The 21,512-nt window shown below is 36.6% G+C and overlaps 3 protein-coding genes across 4 annotated transcripts; 1 reads left to right on the top strand and 2 right to left on the bottom strand.

Moving 5' to 3' along the window:
• Window positions 1-4,987: 4,987 nt before the first annotated feature.
• On the top strand, window positions 4,988-8,800 carry LOC107639716 (Transmembrane proteins 14C). Of its 2 annotated transcripts, none has more exons than XM_016343286.2 (7): window positions 4,988-5,594; window positions 5,999-6,392; window positions 7,047-7,214; window positions 7,524-7,570; window positions 7,686-7,714; window positions 8,148-8,250; window positions 8,383-8,800. In XM_016343286.2, the coding sequence occupies exons 1-6, from the start codon at window positions 5,355-5,357 to the stop codon at window positions 8,236-8,238; spliced, it is 969 nt and encodes a 322-aa protein (XP_016198772.1). In that variant the 5' UTR covers window positions 4,988-5,354; the 3' UTR covers window positions 8,239-8,250; window positions 8,383-8,800. The 2 variants fall into 2 exon arrangements, with proteins under 2 accessions (XP_016198772.1, XP_016198771.1); XM_016343285.2 differs by having other exon boundaries at window positions 5,021-5,594; window positions 8,373-8,800.
• Window positions 8,801-9,314: 514 nt separating this feature from the next.
• Window positions 9,315-15,247, bottom strand: LOC107639715 (vacuolar-sorting receptor 1). Its single transcript, XM_088483584.1, has 12 exons — window positions 14,402-15,247; window positions 13,043-13,738; window positions 12,508-12,596; window positions 12,326-12,395; window positions 12,154-12,237; window positions 11,985-12,061; window positions 11,797-11,878; window positions 11,358-11,440; window positions 11,181-11,247; window positions 10,919-11,047; window positions 10,628-10,734; window positions 9,315-9,710 (listed from the first exon to the last, which is right to left on the bottom strand). Exons 1-12 carry the CDS (start codon window positions 14,706-14,708, stop codon window positions 9,615-9,617), a joined length of 1,887 nt encoding a protein of 628 aa, XP_088339710.1. The 5' UTR covers window positions 14,709-15,247; the 3' UTR covers window positions 9,315-9,614.
• Window positions 15,248-20,543: 5,296 nt separating this feature from the next.
• Window positions 20,544-20,999, bottom strand: LOC107636957 (uncharacterized). The gene has a single exon (XM_016340426.1). The coding sequence runs from the start codon at window positions 20,997-20,999 to the stop codon at window positions 20,544-20,546; it is 456 nt and encodes a 151-aa protein (XP_016195912.1).
• Between the last annotated feature and the right edge of the window lie 513 nt (window positions 21,000-21,512).

The following is a 21,512-nucleotide window of genomic DNA, read 5'->3' on the forward strand; positions in this document are numbered from 1 at the left end:
AAAAATGTGTTTTTTTTTTTTGTTAATTGAATGTTTATGAGTTTTTGTTCAAATCTGAGTTGAATTCGGTTCATTTGGGAATTGTGTTAGGTTCACTTGACACTACTGCTAAGTATTCACCAAATCTGTTATTCCTTAAGAAATTCGGTTCATCATTTAGTTTAATTCGATTCATTTGTGATTTAACTGAGGTTCATTTTGCAGAATATAATGTTGGGACTCTATAACAAGAAATACATTGATCCAAACACTAAGAAGGCCTACCAGATCACTCAATAAAAGGACTACCTTCCTTTTCTTGAAAAAAGAAAATTGGCATCGCATCCATTTGTAAGTTGTGATTTCTAAAAGTTCGTTAATAATTCTGTCGCTTGCTATCATTTAGACTGAAATATTCTATCATTTTCCAAAACTTCAGCTATTTGTACCTGTTTGCTATGGAGGATATTGGTGGTTGTGGATTGCCGATGTTAAGAAGATTAGAAGAAGGCCTTCTATATGCTTGACCCCGTCAAGAAAAAGAAAGATGAAATACCTCAATCAAGAATAACTTTAAACAAATTTGTTGTAAGTTATTTACATAATACATATTTATATTTTAAACGATCTCTTATTTCTAGCCATTATCAATCACTTTTTGTACCTTTTTCAGAGCTTAATAGTATCGATGAGGGTTTATGCTGGGACAGAACCTTTGATAGAGGATGGAGAGGGCATTGAAGTACCGTATATCACGATCAGCGGTGAACAAACAAAGTAACATTTTTCTTTGCTATAGTGCTTTTATTAATATGTTTTATTGTGTCTTCTATTAATCATATTTTACTTTCTTATTTCTTTCTTAATTATGATTGCAGGATATATGTGATGAAGTGGCTGGAAACAATTGATCCTGAAAAGATTAAAAAAGGGAAGTATAAATGTAAAAACTGAAAACAGGTAAGTAATTTCTAAAATAATTTATTTCGGTTCATTTCTTATTTCATTTGAGTTCAAAGTAAGCAATTTCTTTCACTTGTATTGTAGGAAGAAATAGATGCTTTCAGGCGGGAATGTGGTCCAACCATTCTCTTGCACAAGATAAATAAATTGAGAAACAAAGTCATTGAATCATCTGAAGCGATAAGACTCCCAAAGCCACCTGCTGTCCTTTTTGTAAATTCACATCTGGGGATATAGAAAGTAAATAGGTTATAATTTCTTTGACTTGGTGTAAAGAGTTGTAAATAACACTACTTTGTTTAACTTGTTATAAAAAAATAAACACTTCTTCTTTAATGTATATATGTTAATGTTAATGTAAATATTAATGTTAAACATTAATGTTAATGTATATATTTATTGAAATTGTCTGGGCTGCTATTTTTGAATAAATCTATGTTCATAGTGGATGGATTCAATGTATTTATAAAACATCAAGAACCCCAAAAACACAAGAACCAAAATTAATGCACTAAATGAATCGAAAAAAAAAAAGTATATATCACTATTCAATTTCAGAAAAACAAAAAAGTGACTATTCAATAAAAACATACCATGAATAGAAATTAACCCTCCTAGAATTCAAATGAACCAAAATTTAGTCATACATGAATCAAAATTTATATTAATAAAAACTAAAACTTCTATAATCCTCTCCGGAATAATTCATATAGTATGTATTATAAAGGCTGGAGCTTGACTGAATCATTGATCCACCATCTAAAAGGTTCAATTGCTAAAAAGAAAATAAGTCATACATTAGCAAAATGCACAAACAAATTTTTTCCTAATCAAAAGCAAATCAATGTTACCTCACTTAAAGCTGGCTTTTTCTTTTTCTGTTGCATTTGAGATCCTTTTTTTTCATATTTGATCCCAATTTGTTCTTGGGACGGCCTCTTGTTCTAACACGTGGGGGCTTTAAAGGTCGTTAACATCACTCAATGTCGTGTCTTCGTGAGATAACGAACTTTTACCTTTACTTTTTGCTTGATATTTTTGCATCTCTGCCGTGACATTATCAAAAGCCCGGTGCGGAATTTCAGTCAGCTCCTCAGATTTTGATGCAAATTCGCAAATTTTGTGCGACTGAAACACCAAATCGTCGAATCTCTTGCTTCTCGGCTCCAATAGAGGCTCGTCTTGGCTGCTCTTGATATGTGTGTGCCTTCTCTTTATGTTCTTACTCCATCATTCTAATATATATTTTGGTACCAGTTTATCTACTCGCTCAAAGCTTAAGACACTCAGAGAATGAAGGCATAGTATACCCCTTGACTCAAACAACAAGCACTGACACTTTACTTCTCATGATATTGCGTCATAAGTAACAAAAAACTTGTTGAATGTGGAGTTAGAAACCTGCTCTACAACTTCGTATGTCATAAAACCTAGAGTGGAATGCATTGATCTTGTGATGCAATTCACCTTTCCTCTGAATTGTGCTTGAACTTTCCTTAACTTCTCGTGAGTATATACGTGCTGAAATTGAGCCTCTATTGCTGATTTTGTTGCACACAGTATCACGGTGTGAAAATCTGCAGCATTAAATTCTCTCTCTCTTTGCTCTCTGCTTGCTAGGCAATTATCGTATTGCTTCACAAATTGAATCAAGGAGCTATTGCGTGTGATAAACTTGTTAAAAAATGCATGCATGCTTTCACTCCTTTGTGTGCTTCTCATCCCAGCCCAAAAGTGGTGATCCAGATAAACTGGAATCCGTAAATGGCAATCTTTAAATAGCTCTGCAGAATGAACCAAAAACAGATGCAAGAATGAACCGAACGTTATACTCGTTTTCAGCGAAAAAGTAACAACATCAAATAATTTGAATTAAGTACTTGAAAGCCACTTATTGCCTCCAACACCGTACTTTGTGACAAAATCATTCAAATTTCTGTCGAATGCGTATTTTGTAAACGAGTTCCACACGACATGTCTCACTTGTTCGATTTTTTCGTGTCGCTTGTACCCGTTTAATTTGCTTGGGATCTTCTTCGTGATATGTCAAATACACCACCGGTGAATTGTTGTTGGCATACACATCTCAATATCCCTTTGCATCGATGCGCATTGATCGGTAAGAATCCCTTTTGGTGCCTTCCTTCCCATGCAATGAAGCTAACAATCGAAAAGCCATTTGAATGATTGGATGTCCTCATTTTTCATCAAAGCGCATCCGAGAAGTGTCGACTGACCGTGGTGATTCACGCCCACAAAAGAACCAAAAACCAGATTGTACCTACAAAAATGGACACTCAGAACATTTATGAACCGAAATTCATTGGCTTTGTGAACCGAAAATTATATCGTAGTGAACCGAATACCTGTTTGTGTTGTAAGTGGTATCAAATGAAACAACATCTCCAAAATACTCATATGCAGTCCTGCTTCTTGCATCGGCCCAAAATGCATTTTTGATGGAGTGATCACCTTTAAGGTTAAACTTGAAAAAGAAATTTTGATTCTTCTCTTTTATTTTTAATAAATACTTGCCAAATTCTTTGGCATTGTCTTATTTAAGAAGCATTCCATACTTCCCTTGTAATGTAATTCCTCACGTCTTTTTCGGTAAAACTTAGTTCGCGATGACTGCCCGCTGCTGCTACGAATGACTGATATGTTTTACTTCCTTGTTGTTTTCAATGGTGCGACGCACAAACATGCTTAGCTCCTGTGTTGTTTGAGCATCTCTGCTCAATCTGGACAACAAGGGTGTGAATGATTCAGAACAATTTTGAAAATTATCCAAAGACCGACATCCTTCAATATATGTACATAAATCCTGGTTGGACAGTTTATTTGAGCTGAGGGGTTTATCTTCAGAGTTGGAGATATCTTGGATTTTCATTTCCCCTCTCTACTACATGTAATTAGTTTATTCTTAATCTCATCTCCCTTCCAAGTCGTGTTCCTTATTTTGATAGAAAAACTGGCAAGTTTGAAATAATCTTTGTAGAATTTTCTAACTTCTTCTAGTGTCTTGAAAGTCATCCCAACCTTTGGGACAAATTGTTCATCCACAACACACCTAGAATGTAAAATGAACCGAAAATATTATTAAAGTGAAACCATTGTATAATACCAAATGAACCGAACATTTGTCCATTATATAAATTCGAACTCCGAAACACCTGCGTCTAGAATGAACCGAAAATATTATCAAAGCAAAACCATTGTATAATACTAAATGAAACGAACAGTGTCCATTATATAAATTCGAACTCAGAAATACTTGCGTCTAGAATGAACCAAAAATATTATTAAAGTCAAACCACTCTATAATACTAAATGAATCGAATATTGTCCATTATATAAATTCAAATTCAAAACACCTGCATCTAGAATGAACCGAGAAATACCGTCAAAACAAAACCAATGTACAATTCCAAATGAATAGAAAATTGTGTTCATAAACAACTGGATTTAGTGATTGCATTCCTTTTAATTCAATTCAAAATTGACTAATCTAAACCTCGTCCACTTGATTCAATTCAGAAGAATAATCTAAATCGCTCTCATTCAACTGATTTGAAGTTGAATCATTCATTGTTTTTATACGCTATTGAAATCTAAAAACGAAGAAGAAATTTGAAATCTAAAAACGAAGAAGATAAATGCAATGCAGATCGAAAAAGAAAACGAAAAAGAATAGGAAGAAGATAAATGCAATGCAGATCGAAACAGAAAACGAAAAAGCAAACGAATAAGAATACAAAGCAGAGAAGAACATGAGAGTTTTACGTTGAGGAAGAAAAACTCTACATTGAGATAGAAGAACGACGTTGAGAAAGAAAATATCTAAGTTGAGAAAGAAGCTTTACGTTAATAAAAAAGGAGCGTGTAATCCAAAAAAGACTTAGTTAATAAAATTACATAAATATGGAACATTATTAATGTCAAATATACTATACTACTAAGCAATAAAAGATAGATTAAACAAATAATTCACATCAAATCATAATAATAATAATAATATATTTTCCCCTTTTTTTTCTACGAAAGCACAAAAAATGTGTCCTATGAATATTGATGAGGTGTCACGGTCCTAGGACTTGTTCTTCGCTCTCATTTTCTCCCAAACAAAGCCGAAGAAACGCAACAACTACCACCAAAACGCACAGATAGCAATACAAGCACACTCTTTCTCTCTTCTTTCTTTCTCTCTGGTTTGGGACTTTTCACAAACACCTTTGGTCCCTTCCCTTTCACTCCCCATTCTTCTCTTTCTTTAATATACAAAAATCCCCTACCCTCTTTCTCACTCCATTCCTTTCTTCAACCCTCGTATTCTTCGCCACTCTTCAATCCCCAATCTTTTATTCTCTCTCTCTCTCTCTCTCTGTTCTGTTTTACAAAGAGGCTCGTTTTCAATGATGAGTTTCACCATGGATTCCGTTTCGGTCTTAAACCTTAAACTCGCCACTACTCATGTCTCCGTTCCGTTCCACAAGCTTCCCCATTGCTTAAGCTTCGACCCTTTGCTCAGAACTCGCGCTTGCAGAGTCTCACTCGCTGTTCCTCAACACGTTGGAGCTGGATTTCTTACCCTGAATGGACGGACCGTTCGGGGCCCTTTAACTGTTGTTTTCGCAGCTCCTCATGAGGAATCGGTGAGTTGACAAAAGAACGAGCTTTATTAGTTTTGTGAAAGTGGGGTGTTGTAGCTCAAATGCCATTGGTCAATGCGTATTTCAAATATGCAGTTTAGAATTTATTGTTGTTGTTGTTCTTGTTATGTTGCAATTACATTGCAGAATTTGAGGGAAATCGAAGTTTGCATAGAACTCCATAGATAGCAATGTTGCAGCTGCTGTTGCGGTTGCAAATAGCAATTTGAATTCTGCATATGGAAGTTAGTTGCAGCATTTTTTTCAACAAATTTTATCTATGAAGGCTTTTAATTATAACCTATTTCGAATTTAAAATAAGCTAAACTAAAAGGTACACTTAGTTTCCAAATTGTTGAATTTAGCGTGAGTATTCTATGTGCTAATATGGATTGAGAAATGTGTAGGAGCATCGCAAGATTGAAGTGGAGGAGGAAGATGGTGAGTTACCCAAGGTTGGTTCTGAGGAATCACAGGAAGCATGGAAGCAGGCTGTGGATACCTTCAAAGAACAAGCCTTGAAATTTCAAGGAATTTCACAAGAGGCATATGAACTGTATTCTAAGAAGGCGATTGTCGTTCTGAAAGATACTGCAGAACAGCTGAAGATACAGGCTGATAAGGCAAGGCATGACTTGAGTGTGGCAGCGAAGGAAATCACTGAGGAAGGCAAAGAGTATATCTCCACTGCCACTGAGAATTCGCCCGAGGTGAAGGAGATTGTGGAAACATTTACCTCCCCAAGTGATGATCTCAGCAGAATATCTGGAGTTAGAGATTTCTACCTTGGTGTACCTTATGGTATGTAATATATTGTGTGGTGGAATTTAAATGGTAAAATAATTTTTTCTGGAATTTTATGATTGTTCTGGAGAGTCTACTTCCTAAGACTAAGATAATGTTGAACCTATGATAAGAGGCATTTGAATGTTAGATGATGATCCCTTTTTCCCTGTTGTATATGTTGTTCTCGTAGCCAGTGGAGTCTTTAGGTAAGGGACATGCAAAAATAGGACAACGATCCTGATTGTCTAGGTAGTATGTGGCTAACTTGAGAAGAGTTGATCTGGTGGTATAGAGTATTATAGATTGAGGAGGAGAGATGAGTTGGTCATCCTCCACTTGTAGAGTTATTTGCACCTGATGAAGATTAGGATTGATACATGATAGAGATTATTAGCCTTTGTAGGACTTGCATGGTGATGAGGATTGGTATTGATGAGAATTATCCACTTGTACAGTGACTCATTTGGGTACGTCATTAAATGCTTTTAGATAAATGTCTTATGCGAAACAGGCATCGTGTCATTACATGGTTTGAAAGAGATGTCCAAAGTGAAATTGCATATTGCAATGATATGACTCCTATTATGCTGCCTGACAAGATTTTATTGCACTATTTTCCCTTCCCATTTTCCTAGTTTAATATTTTTATTATTTTCGCAATCTTTGCAGGTTTATTACTGTCTCTTGGTGGCTTCCTTAACTTTATGTTCACCGGAAGCCTTGCAGCCATAAGGTTTGGGGTGATTCTAGGTGGTGTGCTCTTGGCTTTTAGCATTTCAAGTCTTAGAGCATATAAAAGAGGACAGCTTTCTCCTCTAGCTTTGAAAGGCCAAGCAGGTAAAATTTTATGCATTATATAGAACGAAAATGCTGCATAAAAAACAATTGCAAAACTAAGTGGGCTATAAAAATATGAGTGTTAGATATTCATCCTTGTTATGTTTTGATAAGGAGGATATACAATTTTCATCAACAATCATAGGACATACCTTTTGAAGTTAAGCTATGATGTTTCAATCCATAATGTTTATGACAGTGTCATCCTTTTTATAATTTGTTCCCCATAAAAGAAGTTCTTTCTCAATTATGTGTGATGAGTTGTTCTCGATTTTGCTTCTTATTCTAAATTACCTGTTGGACTTGCAGCAATCGCAGTTATATTGTTTCTCAGAGAGATACGCACAATAGGCAGAGTAAGACATTCGATATTTTAAATATTCAATTTATCAGCACCATTATAACTTTTATACATCTTAATAACTTAAAGAAAGTTCTTACAGTATTTGTTCCTCTCTTTCTTTTCTTTAGGGATCAACGTTTTTCACTGCCTTGATCAGGTTAGTAAAACTTTAATGTTTAATTTACATGTGAACATACTTAGCTTCTTTATGGAGTTATTGATATGATAGCTTTTGCTGTTTTCCAATCCTTGCCTTTCCCATTGTGGTTTTTAACCATGAAATGGTTTCTAGGAGAAACATAAGCAGTGGTGAATTAATAAACAGAACTTTATTAATGCTACAAATGATGATATTATACATAAGCGGTGCTGGATCTGAACGATCATAGAACACACACACACACTGATAGAAAATAGGTTAACCTCTAGATATTCACTTCTCTGAGACTTAGAAAGTTGTGAGCAGTGATAGTTTGACATTACTGAATATGTAAATTTTGACTTTATACATGACTTCTAAACCTTTTTCCATCTTCCAAAATACATCATATTTTGTGTGACAATGATGTTTAACATCTGCATTTATGCAGTGGTGTGGCAGCAGCATTTTTCGTCTATAGGTGGATTCTGGATGGTAAGCAACAAAAGGACTCCAACTTGGGAAGTGAAGCAGAAAGCTAGATCCGTGATAAGGTTAGCCTATTAAAAGATCATATATATTACTAAGTTGCATAAATTTAATATCTGCAATTCTATATGGGGCATGGTCAGAAATCGGAAACTTTTTGTATGATTATTTATTTTGTGTTTGATAGTGATTTACAGCTACAGGCTGGATGATCAGATTCACTGCTGCTAATTGCTATGGGTTCATGCATGGAAATTGAGCTTGGAGAAATCTAGATGTAGTTTCAGGTTTACTTGCTTTTGTAACTGTGGTGATGTTTCAGGGAAATCAAATTTAGTAATATTTCACGTTGTCGTATACAACCTCTCCTCTGTGAGGTGGAATATCATGAAGCTACTGTTATTTTTTGGTATTTAATCCCTTGTAAGTTGTAACCTTGCATATATGGTAGCATGGGGAGAGCAACCTTGGTCTGCTAGGTTACAGTTTTTTCTACAATACAAGTCTGAGGGAATATACCTTTCATCTCACTGTTTAAAAAATTATGTTGTTTAGAGCTTTGTCTTCCAAACAGATAATAATTATAATGATCATGATTGATTTCTTTTAACAAAATATGCAAAGATTGTATAAATGCCAATAATTTGATGCAATGTTATTGTAGCCTACTACCCTAGCTGAGCATATACTTTATAAATTATCTTTTGAATTAAATCCAATTATTCAAACCCTAAGGCATAGCCTTCGGAATGATTCAGATCTTTGGCTGAAATTCCCTTGTTAAACGACGATGTATCCTTTGAATTGTATCGTTACCAAAAATAAGAACCATTTTTTCTTAGCAAACTTGATATGATTCAGAGTTTTACAAAAACTTGATTTTGATGAATGAAACATTTTTCAAAAAAATTAATGCATTTGAACTACATATGATATAAATATGTCCTTATACTGGTAACCTTTGAATAGACTAGTTTTATCAAAATGGCCTATATTAACTCATAAAGACAAGTTTAATTTGTTACTCAACAAAAATAGACCTGCAAATTTTACTTAAATTACATTTACTACTATGTTATTAGTAAAAATACTCGCATAAAGGAGACAAAAGAAGGGATGCCCATGAGAATGACATTAAGATACTAACTACACTAGAAAGAGAAGAATGCATAATGTCAACCATTTAGTATTCAAAATTTACAATACTCATAACAAAAAGCGGACACTATCCACTTAGAGAGAGAAAGGGAGAGAGGTTTTAAATACAAGGGGAAAATGACCAGAAAGGATGATCATACTAAACTCCCTGAGCATGCTACTAAGAGCCTCAAATATAGCATGAGCTTAATCATCTTCCTTAGTAAACAGCTCTAGTGTTTTCCAACGATTCATTTTAATCAACTCCATAAATGGAGGACACCAAGATGTTCTAGATATCATGATGGAGTTGACTGGGGACCTCAGGTTGATTGTCCAAGGGCATGTATTGAGCCATGATTTGCCTTATCTCAGAATCCATATATCTCTGCACAAAATCATAATATAATACAAAATCAAATCAAATTCAACCAACATTTTTAATATATTAGGCATCTTTGGTTATAACAAGACTCTTTTAGAAGACAATAGTAGGTAGAGCCACTTCAACTAAGGTTCTTAATTACTCCCCCTGATCTAATATATCTTAATGTGTTGATAAAACTCAGTTTCATTCTAAATAACTGTCAATTTTTTATATCTACTTCTACTGTTATAATGTGGATATGAGATATTTGGGGCATAATTTTTTTTTCCTTAAGATATTAATTATAAGACTTGGAACGCAAAACCTCTTAGATGTAATCTAAAATACTTATAATCTTGACTAACCTTATATTTATTATTAAATAATAAATACACTATTAATAGGCACAGACGTGACTATTAATACACTAGTCAAGATAACATTAATTAGTTTTTTTTTTTTTTTCGTAGCAACCTCAATTTATTCGTGATCATGTTTCTGAAAACCAGACCAAACAGGCTAGTTCAACCGAGAACCGGTCACCTCAACAGTTCGGTTTAGGCAAAAAAAAAAAACGGCTGCAAAAAATGAGTCAAAAAACAAGTAAAGGTGGTCAAAAGCCGGTGAATCAGTTGAATCGATGAGGGTTTTTATATGAAAACATCGGTTAAATTTTCTTTTTAATCAAATTTTTTTGGAATATATATATATATATATATATATATATATATATATAAATGTAGTATTCTATTATATCTGGATTGAACCGCAGTTGAACCTTTAAACATTTAAACCTCTAACTTTCAAAACCTTGTTCGTGATTTAAATGATCATCTGTTTTTGACAGTTATATCAAAATGGAGAAAGTAGTCTGCTGTCTCGATCTGGCATTAACACCATTTTGAAAGGACTAAAGATCAAGCCTGCAAGAACCATACCTGGATTCTAATCTTGTAAAATGCATATCCAGCAATACCAGCAACAGCCGCAACGAGGATGATCATTCCGATAAAGTTCCCGCCCGACATTGAAGCAGTGTACTTACCTGCATTGATAGATAAGAAAATAATGAAAAATAATTCATTGAAAAACAAAATAATGAATAATAAATAAATTATTCTTGAATGCAAGTTTGGATCTGATCAATTTCTTCCTAGAGAAAAACTTGACACTTCCCAAATAGAAAAAGAAATTCTCAAAAGTAGATTGAAATAATAAAGAAATCTTACCCATGCAAACATCATTCTCTTGTGAGTAGAACAAACCGCTACCGCATTTACACTCATAACTTCCCCAAGTGTTCTTGCATTTGCATTGTGGGCATTGGCACTTCAATTTTTCTTCACACTCATCAATATCTGCAACATAATCAACAACACAAAAAGATACAACATGCCTTATCAGAATTTGACTAGACTAGTAACTCCTACAAAAATGCGTAGTTATTAACCGGATGCTAGAATAATTCACTGAATTTACAACAGCAAGTACCTTCACATTTGTTGATACCGTCGCCTTCGAACCCAGGTGGACACTTGCAACCTTTCGTGTGGTCATCCTGCATGATCAATCCCGAAAACCGATGACAGTTAATATCTCTAGCATATTGGCCTTTTGGGACTGCTCCTAACCAAGAACATGCACAAAAAGCTGCACATGATAACTTACAATGCAAGCTGAGTAAACCTTGCCCTCTTGGGTTCCCTTCCAGCAACCTCCATTGTTGATTGTGCACCTCAAGGCTCCTGAAGCTGTTAAAGAAGTTTGAAGTCAAGGATGGAAAAGAAATTAGGTAGCATGACAGTTAACAACTATTACTACTAAAGCCTTGTTCTAATTGGAGGAGTCAAAGAACCCAATCAAGATTCAACCACCATCTCTAAGAATTGTATTAGCCCATTGACCCCCAATAAAAGATTATGCGGAGTCTTTATAACATGGATCAAAGTAACAAGATGATGATTGCTTTTTATTTAAAGACTAAAACAATGAAAAGCTCATTAATCTTTGGAAACGCATTTATTTTCCGTTTGTATTCTTTTTGGTGACAATGGATTTTGAAATGCACCAAATGGAGCAATTTATCTACATTCAGAAACCAACTTACCTTCACAGTGTGTATATCCATCACCAACAAATTTCACATTTTGTACAATAGGGCATTCACATACTCTTCCTCGGAAAGTGTCCTGTAAGATATGCAGATATAGTTAGGCAATAACGACTCCATATTAAGCAATAACGTAAAAAACGATAAGTAACAATGTGCCTGACAAGGTTCAGTTAACCAAATACCCGGCATGCAGTAATGTTAGCAGATTTGTCTTGCCAGCAACCACCATTATTTTCCAAACATTCATTTGTTTCCATGTCTGCGAAGAATAATCAATAACATTTTTCATGGATGATTTTAATGTGCAAATTTAAATAAACAGAGAAATTACAAAGGAACGAAAGAAAAGACCTTGAGTTAAGCATATTGATGGTTCAGTAGTCTCTTGGAAACCAGCACAGATTGCCTTGAGAACTGCTGCTCTTGACAGCTTACCTAAAATCGAGTAAAACCGTAAAAGAAAAAATTATAAAATCGAACATGGTCAAATAGCCGTCAAGATGTTAATAGAGCTGCCTCATACCTCTATACTGTCTGTCATTTATAACAAGAGTAGGCAGTATAGTGACATCACCACGAGAGCCTTTTCCGATCTGAAACCAAAGTCAGAACAAAATGCAATATAAGCATGAATGAAAGAATGTCTTAATTGATAAAAACAAACACATAAGAACATTTAAAGAGTTTTGAGTTTAGAGTACCAACCTGTGCATCCTGTTCAGCCTTGAGAACAGGGTTTTCAACATCAGCATGAGGATCACCAACACACTCCTTAATCTTCTTCAGATTCGCACCTGTAAAGTAAATGGCAGACAAAGTAAATAAATAAATGAAGCAATTTTCTTCTAGAATGATGCCATAAACCATGTCGCCCAAATCATTTGATATCACTAAAGAAAAGTCAAAAACTTAACCAAAAAGAGTGAAAATGATTAACAGTACGGCAAAGGACAAAGGTACATAATTCTTTGGTCTCAAAATGGCAAAATGATATAAATTTGGTCTCAGCATATACATCAATACTTCGGGCATTTAAAGAAAAACGAAATTCCTGGATATAAAATCATTTAGAGAGAACTGAAACTAAGAAATTATATTAATGCTATGAGAAATGAAAAACACATTGATCCTCTTTTTGCTGACTTGGGAAAATTAATCACAAACACGACATCAAACACCAAAGCAAAAACACAAGCATGCCGCAACATGTATGTGAAGAAACATGGAATGTCAAACCTACCAAGAGATGTTATAACTTGATCTGAACACTCTTCAGTGAACTTATTGTCTTTCATCGGGCAACGGATTGCAAAGTCAGTCACATAGTCCCACCATTGCCAAGGGTTTCCACTTGCATTTGCCACTTTATAGAAGCAAGCCTGTCGTAAATTTTGAATAACAACATCTTTGCCATCATACCCTTTACTGAAATCTTGCTCGGGATCCGGAGCGCAGTACCTTCCATGGTTTATGCACTGTGACTTGCACTGCTTGGTTAAAAGAAATGCTTCGGGACAATACCAAGTTATATAGCGAGGGGTGAACTGAGTAAACCCTTTCCTCTCAAGTAGCTGTGCTGCGCCTTTAAAGTCCTTCAGAAACTCGATTAGATTGTCACATTTCGGCCCACACTCATCATTGCTATTTGTCCACAACTCATACTCGACTCTCTCATCAGGATGTGGAAGAGCCTCGGTCCAATCAAGATTAATGTTAACCATCTCACCATTTGAGAGAGCGTCCTTGATTTTATCTGCAAGTGATCTGCTGATGAGGGCAGACGGAATAGTAATCTTCTCGACATAATCGCCTTTTCCAGCATTCATTTCTTCAGGTGTGTCCATTGTGATCAATGTTTCTGACCTGTCATCAGCTACAAGAATAGCTGCGGCTCCAGCATTCTGTGCATTCCATGCCTTCAAAGTGAAGAAGCAATCTACAAAAGTTACCACAATAAAAATCATTGACCAGAGCCATTCTTGTGTTGAATGTGTAAGTAACCAATGCATGGATATCATCAATTTGACACAACATAATCCGAGAGATATAATAGTAAAAAAGGCACAGAAAAATAAATAAATAAATAAATAGATAGATAAATTTCATTCTGTTTATCATGGTTCTATTACTAAATCGCATTTGTGAAGAAACCAAATAAACTCAGCATCCTTGATCTGAACACTAAATGCAATTTTTCTTTTGATCCAAAGTTGGTATTAAAATGGAAAACCAATTAATTAATAAGTTACCCCCAACTTTCCATTTTCCATGCTACATAATGAAAAATCATAATAAGAGCAAAATAAAACAACAACACTTCACTACACACTAAAAAGTAATAACTACCATAAATCCTAAGACAGCATGTAACCCATCTTACGAAAGCAGCCAATAAAACAAAACCCAAAATATTTTTTTACAAAACTTCCACTAATCTTTCCTTTATAGACTCAAATCCAATGCAAAGTCCACACCTGATATAATATTACATATAGATGACTAAACTATCGAATTAGATTTTTTTTTTCCCCCTTCTGGAATAGTAACAAAATTCAATATAGTTAGAAAGTGGTACTCAAAATTTATAAGAATCTCTTACCACCACGATCAACAAGGACAAAGGTGGGGTAGCTTCCAGGCTTGGTTTGAAACGAAATATCAACATCACTGAAGCTCTTGCAACCCTTCTGATTCGCCTTTGGGTACACCACAGAACCAACCATTACTCCTCCATATTTTGGAACTCCAAAATTCCCAATTGCACACTCATAACTACCCTTCAACGATTTCGGATAAGTCACCTTCAAGCTGTTCTTCTCCACCACAAACCTACCATAACAAAACCCAAATACCAAAACCCAAACACACAGCAAAAAACTCAACTTTTTGGTACCCATCTTCACCATCTTCAGTTCCAAAACAGAATGATCCAAAAGAAGAAGAACCCGGATGGAAAAAAACCGATTTCTTTTATCAAAGTGCAGTGAGTGGAAGGAGAAGAGTCATTGAAGATTGTTCCAAAGAGGAAATTTGAAGGGAACCCAGATCAGGAAAATGAAAAAATTGAAAGGAAAAAGAGTTGCTTTTTAAGGTTGAAGCATCGGAAGAGAGAGGAAAAGAATGAGAAGAAACGTTAAGAGGAAGAAGAGGTTTAGACGTGTTAGTTACGATTGAACAGCAACTGTATCTGTAATCGTCGCCGTAGAGATTAGACAAGTTTTTAAGAACTGTGTTTAAAGAGTCAATGAACAATTTATACAAAGATTATTTCGTCTTTCAAAAATGTTGAAAGTCACCATCGTTTTAATTGTAGAATATATAGACTGATACATAGATTCTAACTACCCTAAAAAAGATTAGATTTTAATTACTAATAATAACAGCAGTTTAACTATTATCTTATCATACAATCTTTTTTTCCTTTTCTCGTCTTTTTTTCCTCTATGGATAATTGGATAATCAAATATTGGAGTTATGTAACAAAAATTTGACTAATTTAATTTGAATTGTTTGAAATTAAAAAAAAAACACTATTATCCAATTATTTATGGATAAATGATAATATTATTTCTATTTTTGATAATTTTTTTTCCAAATTTATATAAATTATAATGCAAAAAAATCATGTGAGGAGTAGCATTATAAAAATTAGAAATGACATTATCATTTCACTTATATATATATATATATATATATATACACTAGTGTATTGACTAAATTTGTAAAATGGCTCTTTAATTTACAATTTTTATTGTTTTAGTACCTGAAATTTAAAATTTTTTATATGTCTATATTAGCTTTTGAGATCTAATTTTTGGTACCATATTAATTTTTAGATTTTTTTAGTACTAAATCAGAAAACTAAATACTAAACTAACTCTAGCTTATTACGTTAAACAATTTCGTTTCATTTTGATGTTTAAACAAGGAAAAAAATATGAAAAATAATTTATATAATGTATAAATCGTTTTATCTCTTTTCATTCTCTAAAATGACATTGTTTTTGTCTTATTTAATAGCTAAAACAAAACGATGTAGCATGGCAAGTCAGAGCCAATTCAGTATTTCATTCGTTGACTCAACAACCAAAAGAGTTTAAAGACCAATATAATGCCTAAAACTGGATCTCGAAAACCAGTATAATATATTTTGAATACGAATAACTAAAATGGTAAACGTCATGAGTCTTATAGATCAATATTGGAATTTGGTTCTAGTGTATTAATAGACACGTTAATACCTATTGATTCACTTTTTTATTTATTAAATATGTATAAAATTAAAAAATATTGAATTAGTTAAAATCATAATTGATTTAAAATTTAGCACTTACTCTAATAAAGATGTCAAAAAAAATTTTTTTTAAAATATTTGTTTAGTGGCACTTTTTAAAAACGTAACTTAAAAGATTTAAAAAAAAATAACAATGTTTTTAAATAAAAATAATATTTTTATAACATATCAACATCTAAAAAAGTCTTCGGTTTAAATCTTAGAAATAATATTTTTATAAATTATATATAATAAACAATATTTAAGAATAAAAGTGAACACCAATCTTTTTAATATGGCTTTTTATATTATATAAATTATCTTCAAAGTAAATATTTATATTTATACAATATTTAAAATTTAAAATAATAGAAAATTAAAATCTTTTATTAATTTGATAATATATGTATATAATTGTTTTTATAATTTTTATAAAAAAATATTTACTAAAATATTTATAAATTATTTTTAGGGTTTAGGCACATATTAAAATTATTAATAAAAATATTTTTATAGAAATTATACAAAACTTAAATTTTTAAGATATTTTTTTATATTTATTAAAATAAAAATTTAAAAAATTTGTATTTATAACAATGTTATTTTTATTATTATAATCAAATTCATGATAAGTTAGTGCTCTGATTTAGCTTGAGCTCTGTTGGTGTAGTATACGCGGATGATGATTGTCATATATACAAATTTGAAATTTCATCCCCCCAACTTGAAATTTTCTAAGAGAAGACTAATTAATTCTCATCGTATGTAGTAGTATATAGGGATTAATATTTTATGAATAATTGTGAATACTTTATACATCAATTCACTTAAGTTTTTTATGTGATATATATATATATATATATAACGGAAACATTGTTAACTTGTTTACATTATCTTTAAAATTGTACAAGATGTTTCTGGTACGGGTTGAGAGATGGATTGAGAACTTACGGGTTGAGGTAGATGCCGGATTATTTGACTGGAGCAAGGGGGTGGTACCTGCAAAGACACTCCGACGCTCAAGTCAGAATGGATCTAAGAGGTAGAAGGTGTGAGGAATGAATGAATACCTGGAGGGACCTGGGTCCTCTATTTATAGGTGATGGTGAATATCTTATCTTATCTTATTTGGTTAAGATAAGGGAGACGTTTGAATTCAAAAGTTGCTTAGGAGCTCTAGTGGGTCGGTTTCGGGCCTTCTGGAAGGGCGAAGCGGGTCGAACCCGGGTAATCGGGTTCGGTGACAGTTCCGGGTATAGGATCCGTGGGCCGGATCCGTAACAGTTGCCCCCGGAGCGAGAGAGTGAGGGTGCTCGGTCTCATCGTTGGAGGAACCTTTTCCTTGCCGTTGTAGTTTGGCAAGGAGATCGTTGTTTGGTTTTTCCGGTCGATGTCGACGATTTGGGGAGTTCCTGGCCGTTTCATGGTCAGGCGAGGAGCACGTTGTTTGGGCGTTTCATCACATGCCGGGTCTGATGACCGTAACAGTTGCCCCCAGAGCATGAGAATATGCTTTCTTGGTCTCAGTGCTAAGTTGTTGGAGAGTCCGATCCTCTGTAGTTTGGGAGACTGTGAGGGGCCTGAAAAAGATGTGACGTCATTCTGCACCAATTGGTAGGATGATGTTGGTCAGTCTGGCTTTCTGCAAGCTGGAAGACCTGTCCTCATGCTTGTTTTGTGTGACCTTTTTTTGGGCCGTTATTGTGAACTTATTTTAGACCTCTTCGTGGGCCGATTTCAAGACTTTGTTTATTTAGCTTATTTGGATTTCCGTTTTGCTGGCTTTGCGGGTGATCGATTCATGAGTCACTATTTTTGTTATTTGGATATCCGTTATGTTGGCCTCAGGGTGATCGATCCCCGGGCTGCCATTTTTTATTTGGATACCCGTTTTGTTATTTGGATATCCGTTTTGTTGGCCTAGGGGTGATCGATTCCCGAGTAGCCGTTTACTTATTTGGATATTCGTTCTGTTATTTGGATATCTGTTCTGTTGGCCTCGGGGTGATCGATCCCCGGGCCGCCATTTTTGTTATTTGGATACCCGTTTTGTTATTTGGATATCCGTTTTGTTGGCCTAGGGGTGATCGATCCCTGGGTAGCCGTTTACTTATTTGGATATCCGTTCTGTTATTTGGATATCCGTTCTGTTGGTCTCGGGGTGATCGATCCCCGGGCCGTCATTTTTTGTTATTTGGATACCCGTTTTGTTATTTGGATATCCGTTTTGTTGGCCTAGGGGTGATTGATCTCTGGGTAGCCGTTTACTTATTTGGATATCCGTTCTGTTGGCCTCGGGGTGATCGATCTCCGGGCCGCCATTTTTGTTATTTGGATACCCGTTTTGTTATTTGGATATCCGTTTTGTTGGCCTAGAGGTGATCGATCCCTGGGTAGCCGTTTACTTATTTGGATATCCGTTCTGTTATTTGGATATCCGTTCTGTTGGCCTCGGGGTGATCGATCCCCAGGCCGCCATTTTTTGTTATTTGGATACCCGTTTTGTTTTTTGGATATCCGTTTTGTTGGCCTAGGGGTGATCGATTCCCAGGTAGCCGTTTACTTATTTGGATATCCATTATGTTATTTGGATATCCGTTCTGTTGGCCTCGGGGTGATCGATCCCTGGGCCGCCATTTTTTGTTATTTGGATACCCGTTTTGTTATTTAGATATCCGTTTTGTTGGCCTAGGGGTGATCGATTCCCAGGTAGCCGTTTACTTATTTGGATATCCATTCTGTTATTTGGATATCCGTTCTGTTGGCATCGGGGTGATCGATCCCTGGGTGTAGCCGCGTTTAGTTCGTGTCGTCGAACGGGGCAATGCTTTTGAAATAATGAATTTCATTTGTGGTTTGGGCCTCGTTAAAACCTCGATCTTGTTGCTTTGGAAGGATGTTTCTACATATAGTAGCACCGTAAGTTGGTGGAATTTCAAGATCTTGGGAGCTTGGTCCCATCTAGTCTTTCGAGCCTGTAGGCTCCTTTTCCGATTACCGTCTTGATTTGGTAGGGGCCCTCCTAGTTGGGTGTGAGCTTCCCTTTTCCGGGAGTGGGTAGACCGATGTTGTTTTGTCGTAAGACGAGGTCTCCTGGTCCGAAGTATCATCGTATCGTGCTGCCATTGTACCTTAGGTTTATTCTCTATTTTAGGGCTAGCTCCTGTAGGTGTGCTATACTCCTGACCTTGTCTGCAAGGCCCTACTTTACTTCTTTGTCGTTTCCTCCCATGGTTCTGCGTGGACTTTGGTGTGCATCAAGGTCGGAAAGGAAGATGCCTGCCGCGTCTCGGGATCTCTTGGGTAGGGCTAGGCTGGTGTTGTCGTATTCTACTGTGGTTTCCCGGTCTCCGTGGATGGTTCTGACGGAGCCATCTTCTGCCGTGAATTTCATTAGAAGGTATTTGGTAAAGATGACGGTGGAGAGGTCGTTGATTGTTTTTCTTCCGAGGATGACGTTATAAGTGGTGGAGTTCTTGAGGACCACGAACTCGGACAGGATTGTCTTCCTCTGGCTTCCCGTCCCTATGGTAAGGGGAAGAATGATGGAGCCGTCTGGCTTTGAGGAAGTTGTCTCCGAGTCCGGTTACTTTGTTGCGATGTGTCTGGAGGTTGTCGTTGCGGAGTCCGAACTTGTCGAAAGCTCCTCTGAAGAGGATGTTGGAATCTGCTCCCGTGTCCACCAGTATTCTTCTTACTAGCCCGGTTCCAATCTTTGCCGAGATGACGAAGGGGGCGTCTTCTGCCGAGGTGCCATGCTGGCAATCCTCGGGGGAGATGTTATCGCTCTATTGGTGGTAGCGGTTGGGGTTTGGTCTCTAACTGCCAGGATCTTGAGATCCTTCTTCAGTGCTGATTTTGATTTTCCTGGGGTGTCTTTTCCTGTGATGACGTTCACGATAATGGTCGGATCTGTTTCAGGGCTTTCCCTAGAGGCTTGTCTCTGTGTCCTCGGGTTACGTCCTTCTTTTTCTGGTGATTTGTCTTTTTCCGCGCGTCTTGGTTCCCTGATGATTTTGGCAAACTCGGGGAGTTTGCCGTCTCGTATGGCTTGCTCGAGGGCGTCTTTTAGGTCGAAACAATCTTGTGTCCTGTGTCCGCATCCTCGGTGGTAGTCGCAGTACAAGGTCTTGTTGCCGACTGTTCTTTCCTTGAGTTGTCGGGCCCTCGGGAGAATACCTCGATCGGCTATTTGGTGGTATATGTCGGTGATCGGGGCCGTCAGAGGTGTGTAGTTAGAGAATTTTCCGATTCTGGGGGGTTGGTTTACGTTTTCTGGTTTGGGATGTTCTTTATGGTTTTCTCTTGGTGGGGGGTTATGTCGAGGTGCCGTGCTGCCGTGTCGTGTGCTGTCGTGCTGCCGTTTATTGGCGGCTACGACTTGGCTTACTTCCTCGTCATTTATGTACTCCTTTGCGACGCTCTGGATCTCGTGCATGGTCCACACCGGTCTGGTAGTGAGGTATTTTCAGAAGTCTTCATTCATGAGCCCGTTAGTTAGGCAAAGGCTTGCGACTAAGTCCGTGAGTCCCTCGACCGTTAAACATTCATCATTGAAGCGATCGAGGTATTTTCTCGTGGATTCGTCTTGTCTCTGGGTGACTCCCAATAAGCTAATGGGGTGTTTAGCTTTGGTGATTCTGGTGGTGAATTGGGCCATGAACTTCCGTGATATATCGTGGAAGCCAATTATGGATCCGTCGGGGAGGGCGTTGAACCATTTAATCGCTGGCCCGGCTAGGGTTACCGGGAAGGCCTTACCTCGAACCGCGTCAGCAGCTCCTTCCAGGTTCATCCTGGCCTTGAAGGCCGTTAGGTGTTCCTGGGGGTCCTTGGTTCCGTCGTACTTCATATCCGTAGGGTTGTCGAAGCCTTTAGGGAGTTTTTCTTTCAGGATTCTTTCAGTGAAGGGAGTGGCTCCCATTATCACGTGGTCACTTCTTGTGCGTTTGGTCTCTCGATGTCGTCAGTCGTTGTCCGTGTCATGTTGATGAGCCGGGTTGCGAGAGACGCTGCGATCATACCTTTTGCCGTGTCGTCGTTCGGGCATCTTGTCGTGTCCGTGGTCACGGGAGATGCTACGATTGTATCTCTTGGCATGTCGCCGTTCTGGCGATCCGCCGTGCCTGGTTTCATGGCGAGATCTTGATCTGGAGGTTACGTGACTTCTGTTTTTGGCGTTGTGCTTTTCTTTGGGTGTAACTCGGCCTTTGAGGTCTTGCACCCTGAGGCACAGCTCTTGGATTATCTGGACCGCCTTCTCTCCTAGGCCGTCGGGTGGCCGGGCTTCAGTGGGAGGACGGTTGTCCTCTCTTGGTTGTTGCTGGGTTGGGGTTGGTTGGCGATGTGCCGCACTTATTATCCTCCTGTGGGTGGGAGGAGTGTTATCTTGGAGTTCGGGAGTTGGGGTGTTGGGTGGAGGATTACTCCTCGAGGT

This window comes from Arachis ipaensis, chromosome B4 (genome assembly GCF_059453495.1).
Source record: "Arachis ipaensis isolate K30076 ecotype BB chromosome B4, ASM5945349v1, whole genome shotgun sequence".
NCBI classification, from domain to species: Eukaryota; Viridiplantae; Streptophyta; class Magnoliopsida; order Fabales; family Fabaceae; genus Arachis; species Arachis ipaensis.